At 36.6% G+C, this 21918-nt stretch overlaps 1 protein-coding gene across 1 annotated transcript in view; it reads right to left on the bottom strand.

Annotated features, from left to right (window-relative positions):
- Window positions 1–21918, bottom strand: part of AKT3 (AKT serine/threonine kinase 3) — a 143380-nt gene that overhangs the window by 17231 nt on the left and 104231 nt on the right. Inside the window, exons 9-10 of the mRNA XM_030447219.1 lie at window positions 17231–17353; window positions 15100–15228 (exon numbers count right to left, since the gene is read on the bottom strand). Coding sequence (XP_030303079.1) covers window positions 15100–15228; window positions 17231–17353 — 252 coding nt within the window. The remainder of the gene's footprint in view (window positions 1–15099; window positions 15229–17230; window positions 17354–21918) is intronic.

Genomic DNA, 21918 nt, shown 5'->3' on the forward strand with positions numbered 1-21918 from the left:
TAACTGTTTTAGGAAGAGACATTTCCAATTATAGGCACTACTACCTCAGTTAACATTCTTCTGGGAAGTGAATCATAGAATTGGCTGGGTTGGAAGGGATCTCAGAGATCATCAAGTCCAACCCTTGATCCACTACCGCTGCAGTTACTGGACTATGGCACTGAGTGCCACATCCAGTCTCTTTTTAAATATCTCCAGGGATGGAGAATCCACTACTTCCCTGGGCAGCCCATTCCAATGCCTGATCACCCTCTCCGTAAAGAAATTCTTTCTAATATTTAACCTAAACCTCCCCTGGCACAACTTAAGACCATGCCCTCGTCTTGCTGAGAGTTGCCTGGGAAAAGAGACCAACCCCCACCTGGCTATACCCTCCTTTCAGGGAGTTGTAGAGAGTGATGAGGTCTCCCCTGAGCCGCCTCTTCTTTAGGCTGAACAGCCCCAGCTCCCTCAGCCTCTCCTCATAGGGTCTGTGCTCGAGTCCCTTCACCAGCCTGGTTGCTCTCCTTTGGACCTGCTCCAGGACCTCGATATCCTTCCTAAACTGAGGGACCCAGAACTGGACACAGTACTCGAGGTGTGGCCTCACCAGCACTGAGTACAGGGGCAGAATCACTTCCTTGGACCTGCTGGACACGCTGTTCCTGATACAGGCACCTTCTGGGAAGTTATTTCCTCTCCACTTATCCCACCTCAATTTAGAAACACCTTAATCTTACTAAGATAAGCTTAGCTTCTTTATGATCTTTGTTTTATATTAAAAGTCCTCAGTGCATTTCTCTTGACAGTAGTGCACCCAAACTGCTGAACTGTGTTAATGTAAAGAAATATGAAAAACATTTATAGGGTTTTATATTTACTATGACACTGTGTTTAAATGACATGAATGTGAAAATATAGTAACATTTATATAATTTGTTAACGTAATGCCTCCAGTGCTGCAAGCCTAAAAACAACCTACTCCACAGCCCTCCTTCCAGCAACCTCACAGACTTGCACAAAGTGATCTAAGCAGAGTGTCTTGACCTTATACACCTTCCTATTAAACTGCAGGATGGAGACAACAGCAACATACCCCCATAATGAAACCATGAACAACAGGAAACAGAAAGCTACTGCACATACACATATATAATTCTAATTTCTGTGAGCTTCTAGAAGATCATACCCTTTCATTCAAAAAAGAAAACAGAAGGTAATACATGCTAATATTGAAGGCACTGCTACAACTGCATGTGTCATATTGCCAATATTTGCTGCAGAAAGAGAGATTAAAGAGGAAAAAAACTTAAAAGAGGACACATGCACTACCTCAACCAATCCTAACCAGGAGTGTCAAGCTCATTTCTCTGCCTCTCTTGTTCTCCCCCGTAAATCCAGCCCTGCTCTGAAGTACCCTGTACATGCTATTAGCAGAAACAAAATGCAACCTGATCCAGTACAGCAATTTTGATAATGCCACAGTGATTAATGCTTTCATATTCCTAGTTTTCACTGTCCTTAAGGATTAGTAGTAGAACGTGATGAAAAGGAAAGTAATACAAATCCCTCTTGTGTATATAAGATTAAAAAATAATAAATATTAACACATTAACACATACTATTTACAACTGTGCCAAAACACACAGATTCGTTACATCACTGATATTTCCAAATAAAGGGTGAAATTTTGGAAAGTGTAAAATACAACAAATTATCTGAAAAAGTACATATGACAAAACTAGCTAAAATAACTCCTGTGTTTTAAAATTAATTAAATGTTTTATGAGTCTGAGCATATTGCAAGCTATTTGCTGAAAAACAGTATATGAAATCTGTGACACTTGTCTTTAAATCACCCTTTCCTCTGCTACAGAAAAAATATATTTTTCTACTATACCTATTAGCAATGTCACCATTTCTCCTATTTGTACAGTGAGCTACTCTTGAAGCTAGTAAAATATATAAAATTGCAAGGCAGTGGTACATTGTTTTCACAAGCAAGTTGAGGTGTGTTTGCCTACATGATTTACAAAAGAAGGTAACAGGAAGATAAAATGTATCATTCTCTGAACAAGGCAAATCACAGGGCCAGTAGCTTAAGCAAGCTGTATCTGGGGCTTTATTTAATTTATGCAGGACTTTACCTAATAATAATAAAAAGTATGAGCAACCTTTTGCTGCATTCCCACAACAGCAACAAAACAGTGGCACAAAGAAAGAGCCAAATGTGATTTTTAACCTCTTTTTACATAAAATCATAAAAAAGCATAAAAGCTGGATTAACTGCCTCCCAAACCCGCATATCACCAGCCGGGTTCTCATCCCCAGCTGGCAAAACTGGCAACTCCTTATTTTTGTTTAAATACCTGGTTTACAGCCAGCCAGACAAGCAAGAGAATCAAAAGGGTTTCGGTTAGGCAAGAGGAAAGCAGGCTGAAAATAATGTAAATAAATATAAAGACCATAAAATTGTGCATAATGCATTCACAGGAAATAACACACAATTATTTTCTTTAAGTAATTTCAGCTCCTCGTGGTGTGAAGAAAATCCAGGGTTTGTAGACTGTGACAAATCAATGGAAATGCTGGAGTCCAGCAGCTCCTAGGAGCAAATCCATACAATTAGAGAAAGCATGAGAACATGTCTATACACACTGCCCCAGCATTACAGAAACCTTTCCAAACAATTCGTGGATTGGAGGGCCTTGTTTTTAATTACACTGAACACAGGTCAAAAAAGCTTCAGCTCAGTGATAAAATGAACAGAGCTGCAGACTTTGTACCTAAGAATAATTCAATCTTTTGCCTACCATGCTTTCAAAAACATGGTTGAGAGGACTATTGGCTGAGAGGACTGACACTGCTGTCCCTTCAGTATTGTTGGGGTATCCTCGTGTATGTGGGGTATCTGCCTAAGCACCTGGTCAGACACAGACACAGTGGCAAGTCTGATCTCCTGGACTTTGTATGCTGCCCTTAAAAGCTGCCTCCATCATCTCCAGCCAGTTCTTGTGCCCCTCTATAGAGATCCACAATTCTGTCTTTACGTAAATGCGACTCTCCTAACACTCTATCCCTTCAAAGTCACAACAGACCCACCAAAACCATCGTGAAGGGCACAAGCTCAACAACTCTGGTATTTGTTGTAAAGCAATATATAAATATTTTCTAGAGGTATCACAGAGAAGGCCCACATGGAACTTATAAGCTATAGAATGAGCAGCTACACTGAGTATACACCCCCGTCAGGTGCATTTTCACGAAGTTATGTGCTTTCTTCCATAAAGGTTGTTAGGATAGCCAGATCATTCAGATATATGACTTCCCTTCCTTCATCTGCTTTACACATGTGGGGTGCCAAAATTCTGAGCCACCTCATCAAGATCTGGGTGATGCTGCAGGAGATGAGAGCTCTAGCACAACGTGACTTCAGTGTGTGGTTAACGTTTACAGCCACTCATCCCTGTTTTACAGATCACATCATCACTGTACCCACTGACTTTCCAGTGTGGAGTGAAGGAGGAGGTGGGCTGGCTGCAGTTCAGTCTGGATAGTACCATAGAATATGGGAACTAAAACTCAAAAAGCGACCATATTTTTTATTACTTGAGGGACTCTTACTCCATTTGTTTTTAGGGCTCTAATTTGACAACTGCTTCTTTTAGAGGCAATGCCAGCCTAACTCAAACTCTTGTTTCTGTTCCCACACCACAGCTTCCCTTACCTTGCCAAAACTATGCAACAGACTACATCAGAGAGATCAGCACTATAGAAAAAAAAATAATTCACTGGGGTTATTCTTCCTCTAAGTCAAGTTTTCTGACCTAAGCCACTCGACTGTCACATCAGCAGTTGCAGTAGCACAAGAAGCAACACCAGGGCAGGCAGCACAGGACATGGCACTGCTGCAGAAATAAATGCTTGTCAAACACAGCCCCAAAGTTACACCACAGAAGTTACACTGAGACTGCCACTCACTCCTGCAGGCAATGACAGCTGGAACAGCCGTGCTCATGATGAATGGGAAGAATCTCTTCTCAATCTGTATTTCTCCAAAGCACTCCAGCAGTGTAACAGGGCTCCAAAGCAGGCATAGACTCACTGCTGCACTAAACCACTGCAGTTTTTACAGGTGTTGATGCTCCTCTAAAACTTACACCTACACCTGCAGTAGGAGGGCACATTCTGGGTTTACACTACTGCTTTTAAAAAAAGCTGCAGAGGTGCTACTGAAGTTTGTATTTTTCCAGTCTTAGATAAATATGCAAGAGGTTAAGTAACACAGACACTTTCTAACAAGCAAGAAACATCAGCCAGGGATCTCCTTCCAGGCATACAGGTACTTCAGTTTTTTTACACTAGACAGTATTATAGTTTCAGCTAAGGGAATGTTATTTATTCCCTTTAAAACTTCCATCTGTACTGTGTTCAAAAGGCAACCCACTAGTGACTCCACTGTCTCTGAAGACTTGGGGGTTTATGGAGAGTATCATGGTCAACGACCAAGTATGCAATGGGATGGTGTTTCATACACACATCACAGAGCATCAAGCCTCACACATGAAATAAAAGATTCAGTTCACAGCCTGAACCTTGCCTTTGTGAGGACTAAGACAACACAAACACACTTCAGTGCTGCTAAGATTGCATTGATTCAATTGTTTTTGCCCCTAACACATAAAAATTCATTTTGCTGACAAGTAACTACAGCTCAGGAAAAAAAATTATCATATTTACACTCACTGACAAAAAAGCAATTTTCTAATACCATTGCCCACTGCTGAAAAGTCCAGTGTTTTGGACTCTAAAATATTAATAAAAATCAGCCTAATATACAGTCCACAAAACAGGATGTCTATTTAATTTTTATGGTGAAAACCAAAACAAACAAAAAAAGGTATCTTTGATTCTACAAGTTCTTTACTTGTTCAGTAGCTAGAGCTGAAAGTTTTCAGGTAAGCAACAGCTTGAGACACATCTGCAAACCCAAGGGCCTGGGTCAGAGACTTAGGATGCAGGCAGCTAAATGTATCAGCCACAGAGAAGTAATGAAAATCTGGTGAAAATTAATTTTTTTTAGGCTAGCCAGCAGTATAATAGGTGAAATCTGTGACCATCTTAAGTCAACCATGTATTTTCCCTTGTCTTTGATGAAACTAGGATTCTCTGATACTGGAGTACTGGACAAGGTCTGACAGTCTCAGACACAAACTGAGCTGAATGTAGCAAATCTCTTAACCCTGTTTTCACTGCATTTTCTTAACTCTGGTAAGTAGTCTCTTGAAGATTTTTGGTTTCACAGTAGAAATTCACACTCCCAAGAAACATAGACCTCTAAATGGTAGTTGCTGTAACTTCAAATACAGACATATTTAGCAATAATAGAATTCACTGCCAGTCTTTGACAAAGGGCTGTCAGCATTGGGTTTTATCTTTTAAAGAACAACATCAAAACAGCAGTTCTGTACTTGGTGCTAGACAACAAAGACATCTTGCTGGAAATCAATTATGTTTTAGACCTAGTTATGGTTTCTCTTAATACATTAGATTCAAGACTTTCCAATAGGACATAACAAATAGCTTGTTGCTCAATCAATAACTTTGACAGAACAGATGGGAAAATATTTAAACATCTAAACAAACTGTCTGCACACCTATGTTGTGAAAGAAAACTGAGAACTTGGATACACCAATGTACTGTTAGCTTAAGGGGAAAAAGCTGTTATCAATTAACCTTACAGTTCAGGTGGAGTTTAAGTTCCCTAAACATTCCTGGTAACCCTTCATGCATTTTTACAGCTACAGTTGTCGGTCTACTAACAAATATCCACCCACATTTTATTCAAAAACTAAAAGGTGTAATTGCTAGAACTTCCTACCAATTGTTGTATAAACCACAACAATAAGAAAGTTTATCATCTAACATTAATACACAATGGTAATACACATTTCTTTATGGAAAGACTTTTATCCCAATGTATGAAAATCATTCCTGCAGGAAGGTATGTTTGCTAAGTTCTTGTAACTCTGTCTTGGTATGAACAATGAAACTATTGCTCTATCAATAGCAGAAAACCCACTTGAATAAATAGTCACTTTTTTTTTTTTATAAACAGATGAAACAAAAAAGTATCAAGGTTTTAGATACCCTGGGAAATGGATACCTGAGAATTAAGTCAAGGAATAAAGTTTTCTATTGCTGCTCGAATTTTCTACTGCTTTAATTTTTGCAGATAGTTTTTCTTCATTTTGTATCTGGCTTGGACTGTTCTACTGTTCTACTCTGTCCTGTTCTGTTCTACTTCTGGTCCTAACCCAGACTACTTTCCTAATGCATTTTTGAACTAGAGATTTCCCCCATTTTATCTAGCTTGTTTTTAAGTAACCTTCAAAAAATAGCAAACTAAAATATCTTTCATTTGCTGGCACACATTGTGCTGCAGCAGAACTGGTAGACTCTGGTATAAATGTGAATTAAGCAAATACAGATTCCTTGATTAAAGAACATGCAATACTAATTAATGCATGTAATTTCCTGCAAGGGGTTCTGACTAGCAGAATTTAAAATTTAAAGTCTAAAAATATATTAAGCTATTGCACATGAAAAATGGACAATGTAACAAAGGACTGTAAGACTCAATGGCAACCCTGGCAATAATAATAATTTAAAAACCAACAAAACCCCAAAACAAACCAAAGGGAAAACAACTGCATTACATTAAAAAGACCTCTCAAAAGTAAAACCTACTCAATGGACAGGAAAAAAAAGAAAACTAAAAACGAACCAAAACTGAAATCTCTCTTAACAGGCACCATTCACAGAAGGTGGCAAGTAAAATCAAAAGATCATTTCAGTCTACAGAAAGATGGCAGTTCTCTCATAACTCTACCAACTCTACCACTGAAAGAAAAAATACAGATCTGTTCATATCTGTATTAACCATTACTGCAATAGCAGGAGTCTCCATAACATACAGTGCCATAAGATGCAAGGCATGTAATGAATAATGATGATAGTGTGATTTTTCTTCCTGGTTTCTCATTCTTTCTGAGATGATATTGAATTTTTACCAATGTTAAACAGCATTTGTTCAGCTTTTGTTTCTGCTTCATTACTCTGAGAAAATATAAAGGCTTTGGTTTGCACTGATTAAATGAAAATTAATTTTAAAAGCTTCAAGCATGTTATTGAGACAGTCTTTGTCACAACTGCCGTACGTGTTTTATAAAAAAAATTGGGGTTTATTAGAAAATTTCTCTCTCCTGTAAAGTCCTGGTTTGTATACAACAGTTTATTGATGAGCACCATGGAGGTAGTCTAGTTTTATAGCCTTTTTTTGTTTATTATTTTTGTGTATTTTTTTATCTGGTAACTGCATGTGGACAGTTAGTTTTTGTGTCTGGTGAGAGTAAACAGATTGCCTGAAAATTCTCATTCTTGTTATACCATTGATTATCTGGCTTCAAAGAGAAAGTCTAACTCTTGTGCTAATTTATCTGTTGTTGAAGCAATTCTGCTGTATGGGTAAGCTGAAAAAAATGCCCAAATTGAAATCACTGTCATTTGTGATGACTTAGGAGAATAAGATGACAAAATGTGGTACACTAAAATATAGTAAGTTATAACACTACAGAAGAGGGATCACATTTGAATTTTAATGAGGTTTTAGCATTTCAAGATAGAGCAACTTTTAGAATTTCCACTTCCAAAGAAATTGGTAATTGAAATTCTACTGTAAAGAGCAAATTCTTTATTGTAAATCTCCCATAGATCAGAAGGGAAAATATTTTCAGGCATTGGTGCTTTCCCTCCTCACAGCCTCCATGGGTCCTCACCCAGAAATGACAGATAGCCAAATATACAAATGACAGTTGTTCAAGAGTAAAAATCAACACTAAACCACATTTCCAAAAGTAAAAAAATTCTATTATGCCTCTTCTAAGTATCACCTTATGCATGAAGCACCTAAGAAAATGGAGAGTAAATAAACCTGAATCATCCATTTGAAATGAAAAGAATATTATTAAGCAGAGCACATCATAACTACAGTATTTGGGTACTGAGCAAACTAGCTGCTTTTCCAGGAAAATGAGTACAAGTTATTAGAAGTTGGGGCTTTCTGGTTTCAAGCAAAAGCAAACAACCAAAAGCAAAGCATTCTGCCTCAGCAGGAAGCAGTAATGTCTCATACTATAGGTAAGAAAAGTAATCATGGCATCAATGTTGGCAGAACACTTTGCAATTAAGTGATCATCAGATTAGGCACTTTTTATTTTATGGAACAAAATGCATTTCATAATTAATTTTTTTAAAGGAATTTTTTTTGTTTATATAACTCAACACATATAAAAGCTAAGACTCCACTACACTAATGTAAATGAATATGCAAATCTTCAATCCTCACAGTAGGGTAGGCCCTGGGATGTTGTGGTCCACACACGAAAGATGCTTTTTGTGGTTGTTGCTTATACCATTTCTAATTACTTAGTCTTGTATTTGCCTACATGACAAAGAGACAATGCTGCCACTTACAGATTAGCTCTGGTCAGATGTGTGTTCCCATTACACACAGAATTTATTTGCCATTGCAGCAGGAGGGTTAAATTCTTCCTTGTGATACCAGAAAAAAATATTATCACAACCTACAATGCCACCAGTATGTGACATTAAAGAATGACCCTTCTGATGGCATTTTTCAGCATGGAGCACTGTTGATTTGAAAGGATCTTTTTAAAAGGAAGACAGAACACAACCACCACCTTTTCAGTTCTCTGGCTGATAAAAACTAATGTTCTATCCTTGGTCAAACCAACACTATAGAACATACATTCCTAAATATACACTGAACACTCGTAGGTTCCATTTCTTTTTATCTTAAGTTTTTTTGAGTGGCTTTGGTTTTGGGGTGGGTTTTTTTTTTGGGGGGGGGACGCAGTCTATTTTGTTCATTCTAACTTGGTGATCAAAGAATTTTTATTTTTACACTATTACAGAAGTGCATTTTTCTAGGTTTCCAAAAACCACCTTATTCAACCTTCCCCATCTGTCACCATCTGCTTCTTTTTAGCGTGTACTTTTTGTGTGATCACATAAGCATGTGAAAAATAACTAACATTCAGATGATTGTCTGCTAGTACATTTGAGGACTGGGCATAATAAAAGTGAACTGCCAAAACGTACTTAACACTTCTAATTTTGTTGGGTCTTGCATGTAAGCTACATTTGATTTTCAAACTGTTTTACAGTTGGAAAGTTGATCAGGTACTCTTAACTCAACAGTAAAACTGAGACTACATAATTAGCTCAGCACTAAAAAGATTATATTCAAAGACAGGAACAAAACCCAGAAATACATCCACACGAGTTCACACATCCATCTTGACTGAGTCTGTCTGCACAATGTTGCCTGAGGCACAGGATAAGATGCTACATGGAGCCTACTTCTGGACAGTCACAGCTTGTGTCTTCTCTCCAAGCTGCCACAGGACAAGGAATAAAGGACTCTCACAATTACAGATATGTAGGGAAGCTCATGGAAATCCTGGAGAAGCAAAGGCATTATGTCAAGGGTAGTAATGCACGGAAATGCAATGCAGTTCCTTAAAAATGCAGCAGATACTGCTTCTAGGTGCAAAGAAACTGCAAGTTGCCATCATAGCACAAGACTGAATGGTGAGGGTATCTGTTTCCAGAACTCTACCACACTTCAGCACAGCATTCCTGCTGGAAAATGCACTTTCTAACAGTTTCAATGTGAAAAGAACAAAAACAGGTCTAAAGGTAGACAAAATTATCTTCCAGCCTCCCAAGATGCACTAACTTTACTCTATTTATAGTATATATAGTATCTCTATAAAGTATCTATCTATAACATATATTTTCACATATGAAATTCTTTCTGTCTCCTTAGAGCACCACTCAAGATCCTTTAAGTCTTTAGCAAACCATTATGAACCAATATATTTACATCAACACTGACAATTTAGTGGAGTGTCCCATTATCCTTTCTCTAAACAAAAAAAGAAACGGAAGAAAATAAGAGGAAACCAAACAAAAACAGGAACTACCCAGCCCAATGCAAGCCAGGGTGCAAGAACGAAACAAAATGTTTTGCTGCATCAGTTACAAAATGCATTTTCTGCCTCTACCACAACATTTATAAGCTGCATATAACACAACATTTTTTAAAAATTCAACTCTTACTCCTATAAACATGGCAGAAGTGAGTTTTCTTGTTATAACTGTGCCTCCAGTTCTGGGCACCATCCTTCCCTCTGCTGAAATTCAGCCACTGAACTTTCACAGCCACGTTCTAGATTTTAGGTCACCCCTACATCAAAGCTACATCATTCCCAAAAACAAAAGTTTCAAGTAAGTAATTAAGTGAAAAGTGAGGAAAGACAGCAGTTGCTTCTTGATAAAAGAGTTCTACCTTTCATTTCTCTGAGATAAAAATCAGGGAAATAATTGATTACATATGATCTCTCTCAACTCCCATTTCTAAAGGAAAAATAAAATAAAATAAAAACAGCAACAAAAAAACCCAGCCATACAAGCACTGTGTAACTAATATCAATATTTCCTTCATCTCCACGGGTCTCATTTAAATAAATTGTAAGACATGCAGATCTTCTCATGCCTATGGACAAAGGCTATGAATCTGCTCTGGTCTTATTTATTGACACATATGTTTAAGTGATAGTAACTGCATAAGCTACATTGAAATGGTCCTGCTATATATCTGGGCTGTAATTTTACACAAAAAACCTTAGTGAGGTCCTGCAATTTTCCCTGTTATTAGAATGCACCTCAATATCATTGATCTTCTACATCCATGAAGGGTCATCTGAATGATCATCCATGAAATCCCTTATTCTAAGCCAAAAATTCTTTCTTGTTACTAAAAAGATCAAAAGCTTCAAAATTAATTTTTGGTATTAAACCTGTATTCCACATTACACCAAAATTTAATATCACAGTGACGACTATTGTAAAACTAGGACCATGCACTTAATCCTAAGAACTTGAACTGAAATGCAGAGAGCCAGAATCTACACTCATATATAAGAAATTACCCCTATAAATAATAAGAGCTGAAGGAATTTTCATTTCTATGCACAAGTAGCTTCATTTCCTGAATGTTCTATGAAAAGAAGTCTGTAGAGGGCTGTGTCTTTATTAGCAGTTCTTTGATCCCTAGCAATCATAACTATCCTAATACAAACTGGTTTTAAAGTGTCTCACAGGTATGTTTACAAGTACCTTCTCAGTTTTATTCTTTCTTTATTTAGCAAGTGATACTGTTTGGAAAATACACATGGTCCTGTCCCACCTTTGCCACTACAAAACTGGAAAAGAAACCTTTTGTGTTTGTTTTCTGAAAAAAATCAAGAGTACATCTGTTTTCTAAATGGGATCCCAATTAAATTTTTTTCTCCTTGTACCTATGTTTATTCTCTGACACCACAATGATCTCTAATGTGACAGCTTACTTTAAAGGGTAACAACGGAAGCAGACTCCTCAGAAACAGTCTGTTCTTCCTGAATAAATACTAAGAAATAAATTATTTTATTTTATACCTTTCAGATGGGGAATACTACAGATTCTTAGAGCCCAGAGAAATATTATCACCACTACATTTGCAAAGAAAAAAATGAGGCTTGCATTAGAGTTCTACTGCGATGAAAAAGAAATTTCACTGTTTTTCAGATAACCAAATTATTCTTGCAATATAATGTAATTTCACAACTAAAAAGTGACTTACTCTTCAATAAATGTGACCACAACGTACATCTCTACTGTAAATATATATAAGCCCTGCTATTTGACAGTGCAACTATTTTGTTCCTAGAGACATAATATACCATTTCTTACGCTTGACATGTAACTATGTAAGATAAATCACACCCAAGTTTTCTTTAAAATGCAGACTACTACTGGCATTGGATAGTAGGGAAGGAATAGGAGAGGACAAGGGGAAGGGAATGTACCTGTGGATGATAGCTGGAAGCCCTGTACATCTCTAGAAGTACAGTTATTGGTGAAGGTACTTTACCAAGTACCAATAATTTACCAGATGGGTACAATGAACGATAAATCAGTGACAGTACAGAAAAGTAATTCTAGCTCTAAAGGTGAAAATTAGCTCCAACCTGGCTATCTCATTTCTTTTTTTCCCTAAGGCTCACCACCTATTTTATCTTCACATGTACAGGGATATCTTTCTGGATCTGCCAGGTACCAGCACAGTCAGTCTCACGTCCTGTATGAAAGGTCAGCCCCTATCTATGAGAAATAAGTCTTCACCAGAGGGTAGGAAGAACTGCTTTGAGCTTAGAAACATAAGCTTTGTGAGGAAAACACAGCAACAAGAATGTTTATTTTCTGATTAAGAGTAATTCTGAAATCATGTTGGGAAACAATTCTGTTGGATACACAAGGGCATCTTTACCTAAGAAAAGTTCATACAGGGGGAAAATCCACCTTCCCCTGGCTATGCTATGTCCCTGCTTTCCTGTTGGAAGCAAATGCCATTCAGTTTTTGCAAAAAAGATTAAATAATGAGTAGGACTCTCTACCTCAATCAATGGTCCAAAAAGCACTTGAAGAACTACACTAAAGTTCTTGTTTCAAACTGAATCCAAAAAACTGACTTCATACAAAAGAAAATATTAAGTCAGCTCTCAGGCTAAGTACAGAATCCTGCCAGTGGGTTAACTGCCAGGTTCCTGGGCCAACTGTCTGTCCTTCAAGACAGATTTGCAAACAGTGGGTCTTCAAAACTCCACCTTCACAATGGGAGGTGGAGAGGAGCAGGACTGTTAAATTACTTGTGGCGAGTGTCTAAAACCCAGAATGAACCCTTGCCAAGTTTGATGGAAGAGAGCTAACATGTTTCCAAAGTGAGAGATGGAGAAGATGATGAATGCAACTGAACGGGGTATTTGCACTCTTTGAGAATGTGTTCAAGACTGCTGACAAGAAGACAATGAGGGGTAAGAACTGGCAATGACACCTGCAGTCTATGCCAGTGGTGACAGTATCTCCCCTTGTGTGCTACTTTCTGGAACAGATTCTGGGAGTGTCACACAAGAAAAGTGGCCACTTTACCAAGCCAAACAGGCAGATCTGCAACTTCTTCAAAATACCCAGAAAAGATTCAAAGCAGGCTATGAATAGTCATGGAATCTTTAAATGTAGATACCTGCTGAGTCTCCCTGCACTAAACACAAGACATGTCAGAAACTGCCAAACAGGATAGTAACGATCTGCATCCAAGTCTTCCTTGGAATCTCTGAAGTAGACCAAGTATCAGTGAGTTTGTCTTCATAGCTAGAGCAGCTAGTGACACACCAAACAAGTGAAATTAACACATTCAACCAACTAAAATTATTTAGGTACTTCAAACCTGCAGTGTCAGTGTATGTATGCTCAGATTCCTCTTCACTGCTGGAAGAATTAAGGAAGATGGAACCACATGGATGAAGAGATAGTGACTCCTAAGAATACTGATGTTTCCTTTATAGCTGGAGAAAAAAGAATGTATCAAAAGATCTTGCTCTGATCAGAAGTGGTTTCATTAACTCCACATACCATATTAAATTACAAACAGCAGTTTCAAATTCCTCCCTGAGGAAATTTACTTTAAGAGGTGTAAAAAGACTCAGAGCCACAAACTTGACCATCCTACATTCATAGAATCAGAACCATAGACTCAGGTGGGCTGGAAAGGACCTCTGAGATCAAGTCCAACCCTTCATCCACTACTGCCATGGTTACTAGACCATGGCACTGAGTGCCAAATCCAGTCTTTAAATTCTTTATCTCCAATCAGCAGTATCCAGAAGGTGATGTGTACCAGTTTCCTTGAAAACTTTTCTTTATAAGGTTCAGAATAAAAAATAAAAGGCAGTCTAAACTTGCCTGTGGAAGTAGGCGAGCTATGCTGAATCAGTGCCTCCTTACCTCTTCCCTTTAAACTAAGGCCCATTCTTATTCAAAGATGATACAGAATAGAAACTTTCTGCTGGTGCTGAGTTGCTGTAAGAAGTAGGGGATCCCTTGAAGAATCTTTCTTAACATGTAGGACTGAAGGGCCTTGTAAAGACCTGAAGGTTGACTTGAAAGTTGTCTCAGAATCAGGTGTGGAGCAACCCTTAACACTGACAAAATGGAAATAAGGGCTAATTCAGCATCCACAGAAATGTTGGCATTAAGTAAAACAAAATAATGCTGTCTGTCATGTCAATACTAGAGTTGTTTGCAGGACATTTCCAAGCACCACAGTCAGTACTGCTGATTGAAGCCAGACAGGACAAAAATCCATTTTTTGGAGTGCTTTCCCTGCTTCTTTTCAGTAGGCATCAGTGGCAGAGCTGTCAGCACTAATATTAGAGTAAATCATTTAGGTGACTTGAGCCTCCACAGTAGTTTCTTGAGTGGCCAAACCAGAGCTGCAAAGGGAAGTAAAGCTAAGTCCTCATCTCCATCTTTTAATCAGTCCTCAAGAAGTGTGATGTTTGGCACTCAGAGGTCCCTAATGATAAAGATGGGGTGGCATACTCTGCGATGACACTTCTGCAAACACACAAGGAAATGGATAGGTTTTGGTGCCCACTGCAGTCCTGAAGATGATACACTTAAGTCTTTTTAAGCTGAAATTTCAGCTCTTTTTCCCTGCAACAAGGTTCAGACAAAACCTAGCAAATTCAGTACCTTCCTATTGCCCCTTGCCTCCACCAAGGCTATATAAACACTAGTTATACAGCTCAGTAAAGCAGAATAGTATGTTCCAAGTGACAGACAGATAGAGGATTATTTTTGAAGGAATCACTGGAAGATAAAAACTGTAACAGAGAAAGGCAAACATGAGAAGGAAAATGCACGTTTGAGGCCTTTTTAAACACTAAGAAACGCAGCAGCAATATATATACAATCACCAAAAAGAAAAGTAGCACATACAATTCTGAATAACAACTGCATAATATTAATAAGGCAGACTGTCAGCTCTGTACTGCAGTGAGCAGTTTTCAGCACACGAACACCAGTCTAAAATTAAATTAAATGAAACATAAACATTTTCTACTGTATCACAAGAGTATATTCTAAATCATACCTCAGGTGCCAGGTATTCTGGAGTACCACAGAATGTTTTCATAGTCGCTGCGTCTGTGATTCCTTCTTTGCAAAGTCCAAAATCTGTAATTTTTATGTGTCCGTCTTTATCCAACATTAGATTTTCTAACTGTATGTTGGGGAAAAAAATGTTCCCTTAGTATTTCTCAACAGGACAAACTGACACATTATATCTTTTGTTTGTTGGTTTGTTTTTAAAAAGAAAAGGTACAGTTATTGCTTGCATAATATATCTGTGATTTTTAAAAAAATTACAGTCTCTATCATATTCCAGCATTTAACAGTGTTACATACACTTTCAAAAAACTTAAACATTTAATAGTGTATTACAGTTTAAAATAGTAAATCCCAGGTCAATCAAAGCATGGTCATTCATTTGAAGTTTTACAGGGTTGGTATATCTTCCATGGAAGGAGAGCAAAATATTTTAAAAATATTTTCAAGATGATTCCAGGTTATTATCATGGCTGATTATTATTATTATTATTATCATGACTTCATAAGTTTCATTTGCTTTTAGATCATCTTCACTTACCACGATGTATTGTACATACTATACCATAATGAAACAGCTTGTATATATCCATGTCTCATTCTTTAAAAATAAATCCTTAAAATATCTTCATCTTTGACAACTTTTTCAGTAACAGAAAATAGTAGGGGTAGAGAAGCTACTGCTGAAAACAAAACCCCAAGGTAAATTTCTTTTTGCATGCTTGCAAAGGGCAAAGGACATCATTCTTGCTTAGTTGTGTATGTAAGCTTTACGTATGCTTTACATTTCATTTTAGACTCTATATGAGGCTGGTATGAGGTGCTAAAAGAACAGGAATTAAAACCACTGCAATATTTACTACGGACTACAGCTAACACAACTTTTCTCAAAAGCTTCTCACTAGTAACTTAAATACAGATACATATAAAAGTAAGTAAAAACATACTTCTGAACAACTTTTCTGAGCAGAATTTTTTTTCTTATTGTAAGGCATATAGTGAAAATACCAACCAAGAAAAATCATAGCCCTGTCTACCTAAGTCTGCATAAAACCTGCAATACACTTCAAAAGTATGTATTTCCTGTTGAGTCCAGCAGTGTCATACACAGAAGATGTAAAGTAGAAGACATCACTAATCAAAGATTATGAGGCCAAATTCCTCAATACTTATTATTTGGAATTTAAGTCAAAACTCATGACCTATCAATCCTTGAACAGACAGTTCTGTATGTTACCAAGATGTCAGAGTATGCTACGTCACTAAAAGAGTTTCTGCCACAAACAGCATTTTGTTTTCTTTCTCCTCAGTTCCTGTAGAAAGGAGTCAATGAATCAACACCACTGCTGTGCATGTTTAATGGGAAAGCACAATTTACCATACTAAAAGTTAAAGGCTTTTCACAGAAATAAAATAATCTCATTATGGCATTGAGAGGTTCTTCCCACATAAGTTAGAAAATGTTCCAGTTGAAATCAGAGGTTATCTTCCACAGAACATGGTCATACTGCAACACAGACTACCTGAGGCACAATATAAAAGGAGCTTCAGGCAACAGAGGATACAGACTGTATACACAAACAAATCTAAGACAAACTTTATTCCAGTATTATGACTTTTTCCCAAGATACAAAGGACAAAATACTTTTTAAGTCAAGGATGAAATTCCTTTCTGAATGAAGTATTCTGAATTATTGTAAATGTTTTCAAACCATACAAGAATACAACTCTCTGCTGAGACAGAGAATTCAGTTACATTGTTCCAACTCCCCACTTCCCATGTTTGGAGACAATGAGAATTTTATCTGAGATCTGTGTTGCAATTTAAGTTAACTTGCAAGTAATGGGGGGGAATGGCATCAGAAGTTTAGAGCTCCTTCAAGTGATATCACCAAGGCATGCTGTTTCTCTTTTTAATCAAGTTAAAGTCAAATAATATGTCCATCTATAGATTACTGCATCAAATGTTTTCCTTCAGCACACAGAGAACTTCAACTGAACACTGATTTTTTTCCCCATTAACTCTGAATAGTGCAACTTTATAATTACTTTGTGTTTGTCCCAATAGTCTCTGCCAAAACAAAAATTTGATTACTTTTTTTTTTTTCTTTTTTTACCTTGAGATCACGGTACACAATCTTCCCAGAATGCAGATAGTCCAGGGCAGAGACAATTTCTGCACCATAGAAGCGTGTGCGGTCCTCTGAGAACACCCGCTCTCTCGACAAATGGAAAAACAGCTGCAGGGTAAACAGCAGGGACAGGATTGTAATAATTACTGATTTAGTGGGGGAAATTAACACAAACATAAAACACCTCTCATCACCATATTGTGATGATAGATAGTGTACTCTCAGTGGACACTCAGCACTCTTAGACAGCAGCTGGCTTATCTTTTCCAGGTTTCCAAAGGGAGAAAGCGAGCTGTTAAATCAGCGTTTTAATCAATATACCAATCTTGTTTAAGGCATTCTGCTTGCTACTCATTTAACCTTCAGTTACCAGAGGAAAAAAAAAAGTATACTGCAGCACCATTCTGTACTTCTTCCACCACTTCCTCATACTTTTATTTTAAGCCCCTGAGAAATCTCACTCAAATATCCAGATTCTGGTTCTATCTTAAATTTTTCAGTAAGTAACTTTCTTTTTTTACTGAAAGAAGTCTGGGTCTTCAGCAGACTTTGACTGTACAGGTAAACTGGAATTTTACAAAAGCAGGATATTCATACCTCTAGCAATACTACTAAAAAAAGCAAACCAACAACCACTTATGGCTTATAAAAATGAACCTATGTATTAAGTGTATTTCTGTGCTACAACAGAAACATTTCCATGGGGTTTTTATCTCTTCTTCAGTAGTTTATGGGTAACAGCACTTTGCAGACACTTCTTCAACTGAAATCTTTCAGTAAAAAATACTGGTCAGTAGGGATTGCCAGTAACTTTAGCTGTGTAAGATGACATTCTGCAAGCTTGTAAGCATTCTACTTAGTAAAACACCACCCTCAGAACCTGGAACAACACCTAAAGGCAGGATTTTGTTATTTAATTTAAATTTTATAAAAACATCTTTATTTACTGTGGTAAGAAAGCTTGGGAAGTGCTTAAAGAAAGAGTACTGGGTATGTTTCTGTGTTCTGCTGAAGACCAAATGGGCCACCTGCCTTACTCCTTCAAATTACATTGGTTTTGGGTTTACCACAAGAGCTAAAAATCAACAGAAATACAGAAATCATTTACAAATTAAACACAGTCAGGTAAATCCATTAAAAAAATGTGCTGGCTTGTTTGGTTGTTTTTTTTTTAACTGGTAAAAATATCGAGTAAGTAAGAATTCCAAAATGGAAGGGCTGGTACAAAAGAAAAACAAGAAAAAAAAAACTACCTGAAAACCAACTAACCAACAAAACAATCATCTGTCATTACAACATGCTACTTTACACCTGTAGGAAATTGACACAGCTCAGAAGGCACAAAACAGTTTAAGATTTACTACAGATTTTCTCAGTGTGTGGACTTTTCAAAATGTCATTAAAAAGTCAATCTTATAAATAACTCCAAACCAACTTCTTTCCTGACAGCAGTGCTCAAAGAAACATTTATTATTTTTTGCTGAACCTAAACAAGCTTCCTACTGAACTGAGCATTTTGGCAGCGTGTTATTTGTGTAAGCAGAGACCTCACAGAGAACATAAACTGATGCATGCATGATTTAAAAAGGGAATTTCATTTCTTTTCACCATGTCTGCATTCCCCTTTCAATTTCCTTCTGAACTCTCAAGACACCCTGTATAAAAATGGAGGGATCATTATTTTGTAAGCATTTCAACTGCTCCTGCTGTTGTTCCCCTGTTTAAACACCAATCCCTGGTGGAGACATCAGCCCTTGCTGCAGGAATGTGCATTCTGTACTGAGGACTGCTTAAATGCCAACCTAAACAGAAGACCCTTACAGACCCAGCAACTAAGCCTGCCCTCATGAAATGCCTCACATATTATAAAAGGGGAAAGAAAATAATGTATTTCACAATTTATAGGGTCTTTTGCACTCATTTATGTAAGATTTAAGTAGGAAACAAACACTACAAAGTAGATCTTCATCTAAATAAAGCAAAATATAAAGTTTATGTAATTTATGTATTTATCCTTATTTTGTGATCTCTTTTATAAACAATGAGCTAGTGCCACTCAGTTTCATTTGTTTCCATAGACTCAAAGTAATTCAAAATTAAGACCAACTTTCAGATCACTTTTTAGTGTGTTCACATAGCAAACACATTCCAAAAATCTATAGTAATCTCCAGTTAGCCCTACATTCATACCTATGCAAAAGGACCACTGCTATTTCCTGTATGAAAGTAACCCAGTAGATGAGCAGCAAAGCCTTAGAAAATTCTGCAACCTCAGAATCCTTGCCAGCATTACATTTGTTAGATTCCATTAAAGAAAATGTCCCAATCTGAATGTGAGAGCTGCTAACCCAACAAGTTAGCATAAAAAGAATTGTTTTATTATTATTAGTGCTTATTTCCAATAAAATACTCTGATATTCCTTTAAAACACTAACTCCAAGGTAAAATGACCAGCTAGAAACAACTGGAAATAGTTCTGTTTGCCAAAGAGACTGAATTCCCAAGTTGGTTTAGTTTAATATTATATATGACACTACAGTCATTCTTCATAAGCAATCTTCATAGTATTATGCCACTTAGCAGACTTCTCATGAAACCATGCTTCCTAATTTTGAATGAAGAATGTGTATTTAGATATAAAAGTTCATGTTAAAAGCAAATTCATAAACTAAGATATATGTTGAAGATACTAAAGCAAACTCTAAAATTATAATAGAAAATTCTAATTTAGTAAAATTACAGCATTATTTTCAGCTAATTATTTAGCTGGTTCACTGGGTTGCAATACTTATTTCACCAGGCTCTATTTACAGTCGTCAGGACATGAAGATTAGACTTATTAAGTCAGAGAAGAAAAAGAAGAAATCTGATAGAAGAGTATGAAAAAAGCTTCCAACATTTGCACTACTTATTGATTTACAGTTATTAAATATGTGCCATAACGTCACTGGAATTGCAATAGAAATAGCTTTGGCACGAAGAAAGCAACCTTGCACACAAAATTTTTGATGGCATACATGAGGGTGCTATAGTTACAGTGAGGATTTGAGATATAAATTTCCTGGCATGTCTTCATTTAAAAACTGAACAACAATGTTGCCATGGGGTTTCTTCCTAATAAAAAAATGTAATGGAAAAATGTTAACAAATAAAAACAAAGATCAAACACAAAAGTATACTCAACTTCAGAAGCAAGCATGCCAAATACATAAAAGACACAACCTCACATCCATTGAGATGTGTAACATTTACACATGCTAGTGACCTGTCTGGCATGTTTAAAGTTATATGACTGGCTCCTGCTGTTGTACATTGGGTTTCCTCAGCTCTGCAGTTAAATGCATTTTATCTTTGACAGTTGATTTGACTCTTTCACAAAGAATTTAAAACAGCAGTCTTGAAATTTTAAAGTATTTGTTAATTGTTTTAGACTTTATACCACTTCTAGATACATTCTATAGCCAAATAAATATAGCACCCTTATTATGGACTGTCATAATTTCAGGCTAAGGAATATGTTTTCATTTACTTAAGAGTTTAGGAAAACAAAACAGGACACAAAATAAAAATGATAAAGCTTAACAACAATATTCAGTTATCTTTCATTAGGCAGATTGAAAATCCTCTGTCTTTTTTTTTCTAGACATTAATAGTGCTTGTTCAATTAAAACAAACCATTTACTTCTCTCTTGCCTAATGAACTCAAGTAAGAGCTGTGGGAAAAAAAAGGCTGAGTGGAACAGAGATTCAGAATTCTGGTGTGAAGAAACCATCTGAATAATTTTTTAGTCTAATGTTATTATACAGATAATTACTGATTAAGTTTGTTACAAAATAAAGAATTTTGAATTATCCTGCAAGTGCAAAGCAAGGAAGTTAATCAACTTATTAGTCACCTGAATCAGTGTATTCTGCAGAGTAATGTATGTAATAGATTTTATTCTGAAAGATTTCTAACCTTTAAAGCAAAATGCTGGAAATAAAAAAAAAAGTGAAACGATACACCCCACAATTATTCCCCAGCAATAAGGGCCATTCATAGGGTATAATTCTTTGTACCACAGTATAAAAAAGTCTGTGTGGCTTGAGAGTTGGGAGAACACTTTAATGTACTACAAACATGCTGCAGTCACATAGTACTCAACATTATACAGGCTACAAAATCAAGGCAAATCAATACTAGCAGGAAACCCATCAATACAGCCTTAGACCTTGCTTTCAAAAACTTGATAGGATGAGGACAGCAAAAGATGTACAAAAATGAAGGGGGTTTCTTTTCTTTAAAGTAGCTCTGTTTTTGTCTCTACATATTGATAGTTTTATTTATTTTATAGTATTTCCATGAATATTCTAGCTTTTGAACAAAGGAAAAGAAGACAGTTTATTTATGCAATACTGCATGTACTTTTTTACAACACACATAAAATATGCCATTTCACAGTCTTGACAATGGAATTTGGTCATTTCAACTAAATCAGATGAGTGGTTTTTTATAAAATCAAATTTTAGTGTCTTAATGTTACTTTACTTTAACCACTTCAGTATAACAAAGGTATTGAGAAGAAATCACAATGTTAGAAATAACCTTCTAGCTCTATACTACAACAGTTTATAATCAATAGCTATTGCTAAACATTTCATCCATGGGTTCCAACAGGAACACAAAAAAAGTC

Source organism: Calypte anna, chromosome 3, assembly GCF_003957555.1.
Source record: "Calypte anna isolate BGI_N300 chromosome 3, bCalAnn1_v1.p, whole genome shotgun sequence".
Taxonomy (NCBI): Eukaryota; Metazoa; Chordata; class Aves; order Apodiformes; family Trochilidae; genus Calypte; species Calypte anna.